The sequence below is a fragment of the Symphodus melops genome (genome assembly GCF_947650265.1).
Source record: "Symphodus melops genome assembly, chromosome: 11".
NCBI lineage: Eukaryota > Metazoa > Chordata > Actinopteri > Labriformes > Labridae > Symphodus > Symphodus melops.
The window spans coordinates 2261687-2271827 of NC_136701.1; the positions used below are offsets into that span (position 1 = coordinate 2261687).

The 10141-nt window shown below is 43.9% G+C and overlaps 1 protein-coding gene across 4 annotated transcripts in view; it reads right to left on the reverse strand.

The window, feature by feature from the left end:
• The window catches only part of uvrag (UV radiation resistance associated gene), a 249468-nt gene extending 239327 nt beyond the window's left edge, over nucleotides 1–10141 (reverse strand). For 3 of the 4 annotated variants that reach the window (XR_013780145.1, XR_013780146.1, XM_079356126.1), the window contains exons 1-6: nucleotides 9779–10141; nucleotides 5831–5948; nucleotides 3189–3223; nucleotides 1832–1993; nucleotides 355–429; nucleotides 168–253 (exon numbers count right to left, since the gene is read on the reverse strand). Coding sequence is in view for 2 of the 4 variants with exons in the window: in XM_079356126.1 (XP_079212252.1) it covers nucleotides 168–253; nucleotides 355–429; nucleotides 1832–1993; nucleotides 3189–3223; nucleotides 5831–5948; nucleotides 9779–9883 (581 nt within the window). In the remaining 2 variants the exon portion in view is untranslated. The remainder of the gene's footprint in view (nucleotides 1–167; nucleotides 254–354; nucleotides 430–1831; nucleotides 1994–3188; nucleotides 3224–5830; nucleotides 5949–9778) is intronic. The other variant, XM_079356127.1, reaches the window with a different exon arrangement.

A 10141-nucleotide genomic window follows, 5' to 3' on the forward strand; every position in this document is an offset into this window, starting at 1 on the left:
TCTGCCTTGTCTTGGTCCCTAAATGTCTCGGTTTTGTCTCGGCCCTAAATGTCTCGACCCCTAAATGTCTCGCTCTTGTCTCGATCCCTAAATGTCTCGGTCTTGTCTCGGCCCCTAAATGTCTCTGTCTCGTCTCGGTCTCGGTGTGTACTCGGAGGGCTTCTTACCTGAGCAGAGAGAAAACGCTGTAGGAGTTCCTGACTGAACTCTGGTCGACCTGGAGCAGACTGTTTTTCTTCCGCTCCGACTGATCCTGAAACAGCCACATGTCAGTGTTGAATACGAGGCTAACGAGATGAAGAATCCCACAATGATGCAGATGCTCTGAGAGACTGACCACAGGGCGTACAGTACCTTATGATCAAAGTCAGCTGCATAGTAGCCATCATTCAAACCAAAGATGATCTCATTTGGATTTCTGGATCGAATCTGTGGAGAAAGCGAGGCAGCAGAGAATCAGTGCCGAGAACAAAGGACAGCGGGAATCTGGACGCGCATGAGACGCTGCTATCTGTTTATGAGCTTTGAAAATGGTCTCACTGTGAAGGAATGGCAATAACCCCAGACTCCTTTTCCAGCATTTCACATTTTCATTGGCTCATTTCTCAGAACAGAGCTTCAGCGTGCAGGACTCAGGCTTAAAGCAGATAATTAATTCTTGAAACAGAAACGTGCAGAAAGACAGAAAAGTCAAAATCACATGTTCATCCATCAACCTGCAGGATGGTTCTCATGTTTATGACTGATGGTTCACTGATGGTTGAGAAGCTCATCAGCCTGCTTCAAATGGAGAGAACAGACTAGAAAAAGACAATGTGTAATGAATCAAACGTTGACCTTCGAATCACTTCGATGGACTGCAACTAAAAGTTACTTTAATCATTGATCAAAGTGTTTTTTCATAGTAGAGGGAAGTCTATTAAAATCGTTTCTTTGTCCAATAAAAAGCAACACATCCAGAGACTCTTCTTTCTCCTTCCTCATCTGAAGAAAGGCCGTCAACCTTTACGCAAAATGAGCAACCTACTGTTTTAATGAAAGTCAAATGTCCACCACAAGTTTCAATCCACTAAATTATTTATTTAGAAATCTGAAATCCAGTTGCAATATTTTTGATGATTGACTTTTACAACGGATTAAAGGTCCCATATTCTTCTTGTTCTGCTTTTAGATGCACGTGTGTAAAAAAAATCACAGTCTGCAGAAACATGACGTCTCCTACCTCCTCCTATAATGTTATACTGCATGTGTCATGTGCACAGTTACACCTGTTATCAGACTTTTTGTCACCCTGGAGAGAAGACGACTCATAATTCAGAGGACTGTAAAGAAAATGGACACAGCTTCTGGGTTTTTAAGTTAAGTAAACCTTTAGGTTTTTGCATCACATGAAGAAAACTTCCAGGCAAAGAAAAACACATTTTTCTCGTCTCAGGGAAAAATGAGGGCTGGATTCACGAACAATCAACACTACTACCATGTTTCTAATGATACACAGCTTCATGTAAATGGGTGAAGTATCCCTTTAAGGCCAGTAGGGGGAGACTCCAGCAGTTGAAAGAGAAGTTTGTCATCCAGATCCTCCTCCTCTGTTGATTCATCACCTCAGTAATCATTTTCCTCGGGACCTTATTTTCTCAGTCAGCAGTCTAAAGTCTCTTTTAAAACATGACAGAGTTCAGTTTCTGAGCGTTGCTCCCATTTAGAGTTAATAAAAGGTTAAACATTGATGCTAAAGGCTGTGAATACCTGGGAGGGATGCCGTGTTCATCCTTCGTAATAAAAGAGACTCTGGGGGGGATTGTTGTCATTTTCATGTGTGCTTGCTGACCTGCTGTCCTGTGTATCTGAGCCCATCCAGATTGACCTTCCACTCTATGAGGAGCTGGTACTGTTCCTCCTGTCCTCCCCAGATCCTCACCACGAAGCAAGACACGGAGGTGTCCAGGAGGTCCGGCAGCATGCCGAAGTCCAGACTCCGCCAGGTTGGATTCTGACACGCAACACAAAGAAGGGTTAGCCAGCAGCGAGGGAGGGAGGGCAGCATGAATACAGTGAAATCCTCCAATGTGCTCAACACTAAAAAGATCTTCTGCTCACTTCTTTATTTAAAACAGGGACAGTGCACATTGGTGAACATAAATATGCCAGATCTGCAGTCAGTTCAGCATGCTGGTGGTTCACTCATGACTACAGTCAAGGTAACTTATAAGTGCTGCTCTAACTGGCTTTGCACAGACAATGTGTATGCACATCCTGTTGCATGAGGATGTCATATATTTTTTTTGTCTCCAGACTGTCAGCTCACTGAGGGGGGGCGGCTGCTTCTACAAAGCACTGCAGCCATGTTCATCATTCAATCACACACCATTTCCCTCCATCAGAGATAAAAAAAAAAAAGCTCTTGCTCCGCAGGTCACATTGAAGGACAAGCGAGGGGGGGGGGGGGGATGTCAAAAGCAGAAGTCGACTCCAGCAGGGGGTGCAGTAAGAGCCAGCAGCGGAAGCAACGAGGTAAAACAGGAAGAGCAACAGGAAACGTTTCCCCGAGATAAACGACGACAGGACGGAGACGGAAACTAGAGAGCAAATGTCAGCATGAGGACGTTAAAGAATCAGGCGGGGAAGTGACAGGAGGCATGACTCCTGCAGAGCATTATGGAGTCTGTCTGTCCGGGGTACAGTGTACGGTGTGTGCCTGGAAAGCAGCTTAGGTCAGCTCATGACTTGGCAGAGAGCCGGACAGTAATGGCTTGATATCCTTGGCTGCTTCTGTAGCTTTGTGCTGAGCTGCATAAGCTGGCGCTAACAAGAGAAGCAGCAGCCTGAGAGTCACTCAGTCATGTTTACAACAACAGAGCCGAGCTGACGAAGCAGGAGAGTTTTGTAAGAGTGTGAATCATTTCTCCTTTTCGGCTGATGCAAGTCGGATTTTCATTCAAGGAAGCTGGAACCTCCTCGTGTGAAAACCACTTCAAGAAAAGTCACAACGATTCTGCAGAAAGCTGCAGGTCAACAAACCGGGCTTTAACATCAAATACAGGAAGTGTGTGTGTGTGTGTTCCTTTAGTGCATCGCTGCACACAAGTGTACACAGTGCATGAAGAGGGTGAAGGTAAGGACAACATCCTGAACCTTTCCCTGGAAGCAGGCCGGAAGGATTTAAAGGTACAAACAAGTTTACTCACCAGAGAGTCCCGTATGACTTCACTCTTGTAGAAATCTAAAAATGACATAAAGGAAGGGTGATCAATGTCAAACAGTTCAATCCACCTTTAAACAGCAGCTCGGCTTCATGTCTGACTTAATCTGATATTCACTGTTCGTAGCGTCTCACTCTTTGTGTCAGTCAGTCTGATTTGGTGTTTTTAAATGAAAACAGGTTGTTTTTTTTTAGTCTGCATGCTGAATCATTGTTTGGGACGTGGTCGGGCGTCATACAGAGACAGTATCAGTGAAGACCCCGCCCCCCCTCACAGGAGGTCAAAGGGTCAGAGCAGATATTTGTCTTTGAGCTGGACTCTGGTGATCGCAGTGATGGCGTTGTCTTCAGAAAACTCTCTGAGCTGCTGATTATCCTCTAAGAACGAGACGAGACGTTATTATCTCCGCCACACGTTTTCAAAAGCACCTGAACACACCACCTGAACACACCACCTTCACACCACCTTCACACCACCTTCACACCACCTTCACACACCACCTTCACACCACCTTCACACCACCTTCACACACCACCTGAACACACCACCTTCACACACCACCTTCACACACCACCTGAACACACCACCTTCACACCAACACTCCAGTTTGATGTCCAGGCTGTTACACTGTGTGAACTGTGACCACATCATCATTGGTTCATCAATCGAGCCCAGAAAAAAAAAAAAAGGCTTTTTTGTTTGTTTGTGTTTTTTGGGGTCCTCACACCCTCCTGAATGATACAGCTAAAGTCTAACGCTTCAGATCAAGTACATTGATTATTAGTAGCTATCATTATGAAACTGCTCCAGTTGATTAGTGACATAAAACCGATTTTCTTTTTTTTTTCTTTTTTTTTTAAAAAGCAAGCTTTTGAGATTTTATATTTATATATGCAAATCAGGCCTTCCTTGATAACATGTAGCATCATTCACATATATTAAAAATAATTGGATGAATTCAGTATTGATTCATGATGTTTTTGGGGATGAAGTCGACTGGCCTATCAGCTTGTTGACAGGATCAGGAGTTTGCAAACCCGACAAAGTGTGCACACAATGACTTCTACGGCACGGTTCTGTCAGAGCCGACCTGCCTCCAGCTAAAGTTTGCCAGTGAACGACTCCACCACTCTCTTCGTGTGCGTGATCGAAGGAGTCACATCTGTTGTTTTTGGACAGAGATCTGCTCCCATTGTTTGAAGGAGCCAGCCGAACACTGATCAGTGAAGCACCTCAACACAGTTTGTGTTATCAGTCATTCAGATCTGGACTGTTCTCACAGAGCCGTGTGGAATATCCAAATATATTATCAGGTTTTACAAATCATTCTGAATGAGTTTAAGGCACAGCTCGTCTTCCTGTTTGCAGTCAGCTTTAGGGTTTTTTTTGCAACACTAAACTAGCTGTACAGCTTCGAAAGAAATCGTTGAAACACGGCACAAAGAGTCAAAGATGATACGCCCGCATGAATGGCAAAAAACGTTTTATTTAATCAGAGCGGATCAACCGGACGTCTTCTTCAGGTGACCATCAACTCAAAGTGTGAAACAGTGATTTAAGAGTTTGTTCAGGCCCGGTCATGTCCACCTGAGCAGGTGTGCAGGCACATCTTCTTCTTCTCCTCTGCTGATTTCATAACGTCCATTTTTTTTTTTTTTTTCAAAAAAGGGACTAACACAAATGTTTTGGGGTCGTACACTTAAAAAGGAACTTTTGGACTATTGCGCCACACAGACAAAGTGCGTGTTGCCACAGAGCTGATTTCAGAGAACTCGTTTGTTTCTCTGTCAGCTCAGACTGCAGCAGCAGCAGCTTCAGGCTGACAGGAAGCTACGTGCTGTCGTCTGTGGAGTCTTATTTTTCCTCTACAGATAGGAGCTCATATATGAAGAGAACAAACGTTGATACGGCTCCTTATTTCAATGATCGACCCAAACAAACCACGTGAGCGGATTTTCCCCTTTAGCTGAACGTGTTGACTTGATGACACTGATATCACTACCTTTGATTTGACATGACGTCGCTGCATTAGGACCCGTGTCCACCTAGTGTGTGTGTGTGTGTGTGTGTGTGTTTTCTTTTCAGCATCTGTGTTTGATTGTTTTCAAAGAGGAGGGAACGTTTGCAGCAGCCTCTTCTTTTCAAGCGCTCAAAGTGCTTAAGTTGAATTATCTTTCAAATGACGCCGTCGACGTGACCAGTGCTCTTTTCCAAATGTCGGACTCTCCTCGTATTTCTGCCTCCTGAGGGTCGAGTCTCGCACCCACATCCTCTTTTCTACTCGTCTGCCAGGGGTTAAAACGATCTTCAGCAGTGCCTGTCATTGTGTGGCCGTGTGACCGTTGTGAAGAGACTGTTGTCATAGAGACCGGATGGAGGAACGCCGCTTTCTCTTTTCAGCACACAAATCGCTTCATGCAAGTCCTGACGAGAAGACAGACGACACTTTTCTGCTTTAAAAAAAAAAAAAAAAAAAAACGCTAGGAAGTTTGTATTAGATGGAAAGTGATCCCGTTTGGAAAGCATGATGCAGATTGTGCATAAGTGGACGTGTACTCAACACCGTCAGCTCTGATACAGAGTGACAGGGTGGAGGGTAAGTGTGTGGGCGGGGCTTAAACACTGACCTCTAGATATCCTGTCTCCTATACAGAGGTGGAGGGTGAAGTAAGTGTCCAGCAGCGGAGAGCCATTCTTGTTGACGATGTTTCTGGCTGCGATGCTCCGGAGATGACGCAACCGTCTCTGTTTGTCGGAGAGAAAAAAAAAACAGAAGAGAGTGAGAAGAAAGCAAAGCTGACATCAGAGCTGCAGTGTTCAGTTTCATCCTCGTCATGTGATGGCTGCAGGCAATGACTAATAATCTAGGTTGAAGAATGTGAATCCCAACTGGTTTCCAGGATACGTGAAACAAAGACGACCACATGGATTGTTTAAGCATCACATCTGATGTATTAATAGTCTCCAAAGGCCCGGGGGAGGGAGTCTGCTCAAAGTCAGCAGCTCAAATAATAGAGGCGTGACATCTTCAGGGTACAAATAAGTACGTAGTTAACTCGGCAGGCATGGTCAGTCATGACAGTCACATGAGAAATTTTAAGCTCCAAAATGATTTTCTACACCGTCTACAAGTCTCAGAAAGTCACCCGTTATCACCACGTGCATTTACAGCCAGAACCAAAGTCTGAGCGAAGGAGGGGAAGAAAATATAGAAACACTTGACTGGCACTCCGTTTTTAATTCAAACCTTCAAACGGTCAGAAATAGTTGTGCTGAAAGTTAACGTTAAAGATCTGTATTAAAATAAGCACAAATTCCTGAATGTGATGATTTAATAAAACATGTTCCGATACCTTTTTTTCTTGATCATATTGATTACTGCACCTTCAAATCTTTAAATCTATTGCAAAGCATCCGATGTGGTTATTTAGCAGATGCACATGCAGCAGCTGAATAATACGGCAATAAAACAAGTCCGTGCTGAACTTTGAGTCAACCTGACGACGGTTTTAAACCTCCTGACGATCCGCGACACGCCTCCACCGCTCCATCAGCTCAGCTACACGCCAAACTATACCCAACATGTATCATTCATAAAATCAAAAGGGATGCATCATCTTTAAAATCTGTGCATCCATGAGGATGATTACCTGTCAGAGAATTATCACTGTTTTGTTTTTGTAGCAGGATGTAAACATGCTAACATGCTGCGATTTCGAATGTGACCAGGATGCAACACTTGACTCGAGGAGCCTCAAGTGGACACTGGGAGAACTGCAGTTTTTTGCACTTCCTCATTGATTGCAGCTTGCCGTCCATGCCGGTTTAAAAATGAAGCCTTCTGTTCACATTGCTGTTTGCATTATTGGTATCTGCTAGTGTAAATTCTATGTTTCAGCAGGTTCTATTCTGGAGAAGCACCATAATGTTGCTGCAGGTTACAAAGTCCTAAAAAGAGTTTTTTCTAAACTGCATTAGATTGGGGTTGATAAGACATGCATGCTGGATAGAAAGTACAACTTGTGTATAATGTTGATGCATGCAATGAATACAGGTTTTAATGGTAAATCTCATTGGCTTGGATTGCATGACCTGCTTTGGGAAAGAGGTTTGGCGTGGACTCTGGGATGTTTCTGCTTCAGTCACACAACATTTCTCCTGAGCAGCAGGCCCGGCCTCTGTCCTGCTGCTATACTGCCACTAAATCTAAGTCATGGGATCCCCCTATAAGATTAAGGACTCAAACAAAAACACTGATTGTTCAGTCGGGGACTTCGAACCGCCCTCCCTTAAACATGCAACTTCCAGTACGGGGGCGAACGTGGACCACAGACGGAGACACGCGGGTTGAAGAACAGTTAAGGACAAGCTCAGTCGGGTACTCTGATGTAAAACTAGGACAACATCAGAAGCCTTATTTTAGACCACAATCTCAGCCCAACATCAAAGCTCCCACCTCGAGGAGCTGACCACTGTTACAAGGCGATCAAACAGCTCTAATAATAGTGTGTGACAAAGTGATTCGCTGCTCTCTGAAGTACGGACATCACAACGTTTAGTGAGCTTCAAATCATCTCGATATCGTTCCCTTTGAAAACTAACAGAAAGCAGCCGTTTGGTTGAACATGTGACGCCCACGAAATGTCCTTCGAATTAAAACACTTAAATATGGGAGTTAAGTAAACAAGTCAAATGCACTCGTGTGAGGCCAGAATGACGGAGTAGGCCTGCTATAAATGAGCTCGTCCTGTCCACTCAAGTCACTGCTGATCGACGGCCAGAGACGCCATACGACACTCTGCACGACAGGATGCTTGTGCAAGAGACTAAGACATATTGCAATGACAAAGATGTTCATATAATCATATTAAAATGTAAACAAATGATAAGGTAACAGATCCTGTTCATTTCTGCTGACAGGCTTATTTACACAAAGCCTGTGCTTGTAAAGTTGTTTGTCTTTAATTTATATTCACATCAGACTGTGGAAGAGCTGCTTCTTTTGTCTTCCTCAACTTTCATGTTCTCGCAGCGACCTGCCGTGAATGCACAAATCAGGAAGTCTTTTTCTGTGACGTGCTCGATGTGCATACTCGTATCATGATAATGGTGAAATTGCAATTTGTTTGGCAGTCTTAGATAGCGCGCGCTGACAGTGTATGTGAAGCCATGAACCTGCACGTTTCTCTTCTGTAGAAACTTCGAAAGACTACGATGAGGGTTTATGGATGAACACAGGTTTAACTAAATCCCAGTGTGCAGATTAAATGACAGTAATATAACAAAACAACATAATGACAATCACATGACTATCAAGGTTTAAAGACACCGCGCTGCATGAAACGCCTGATTCTCACTATAAAACAGAACTCACATCTGTACGACAGATGTTGACTTTAAGTGTGTGGTCAGCAGGGACGGAAAGATTCAATGGTGATAAATCGATTCATAGGTGCTCATCAGCAGCTGCAGAGACAGATTGAGGACGCTCCGTCGACTTTTTAAATCGGAGGCGTGGAAACATTTTAACTTCAAGACAGAAAATGAGAAGAGGTGAGAAGATAACAGACGAGACAAAAACTGTGTGCAGATGTTACAAGAAGACGGGGAACTACACAAGTAACACAAAAAAGATGATGCAGCGTTTAATGGACAGCACGATGAAGCGCTCCTATCACCTCCCAAACAAACATTAAAAGGTCAAACTACACTGAGGAGCGGGTTATCAGCCCCTAAGGGAATCTTTCTGTCATCATTTAGCTCCAATAAATCGTGAACCTACCGAGTATCGTGAGTGAATCGTTATATCTCTGCTTTTGGACTGATGTTGACTTTATGAGGTCGGTCAACCTGAATGAATGAATGAACTGCAGCTGAAAACTTTCTTACACTTTATTGTCATTTAAATTTAAACTTGACAGCAAATGTCATTGCATTAGCTCGTTGTAGAGCAGGATAATAAAAAAAGCATCAAGTATTTACATAAGGAATATCATTATTTCAAAGTAAGGTGCAGATATAAATAGATATGAAAAACAAAAGCTAAGTGTGAGATTTTTATATAGATACATATCATGCAGGTTTTATCGTCTTCTACACCTTCTTATCTAATAAATGCTTGAACAGATGAATGAAGGATCTTAATCAGACTTAACAGAGCATACATTAAGTTAGATTTATTTTAAAGAAAGTCAGATATTGACTAATTCAGCCCTGACAGGAGCTCAGCTGTCACCTGCATACTGACAGGACAGCAGTTAGCTGTAGCATCGTAGCTTCATGTGCAATTCATCGTTGCGTATTGCATACATCTAAAACAGGGCAGGACATTGAAAAAAAGGCTGAGCTCTAATGATGCCTTGCACCAGCTGAACTTGTTTTACTGTGTCAGTGGTTGCCAGTCCAGCTCCATTAAATTTCCAGTAAGCAAGCCAACTGCGAAGCTAGCAGCTGTTAGCCGACTAGCTAAACTGACGGGCCTGCAAACTAAAGCGGCCGAGTCCAAGTTTCCAAGTGAGGTGATTTGAAAGCAGTTTATTTTTAACATTATTTTTTTAATGGCAGTCAGAAGTTACCTGCTGGGATGTGAGCTCTACGTGTAAGGCTCGGGAGGAGGAGGCTCCAGAGTTGGTGACAGAGGCGCCGGGGATGGAGAGGACCCGACCGGTGATGGAGTTCATCCTCCTGTCGGCACCTAGCGGCTCCCCTTCATTCAGTGAAACATCCCATCAACGACACTCACAAGCCTCCGTTTAAAGTTTAAAAAAGGTCCGTGTGGCCCACTAGAAGCTGTGTGTGTGGATAAAGCGCTACGGCAGCTGTCAGCTAACCCAACGGGACGTAAACAAAGTACGGGCTACTTCGCTACTACTGGGTCGGAAATCCGTCTCCGATTGGGGAGGTGCGGGAGTGTGTGTGTGGCTGCCGATTGGCTGATG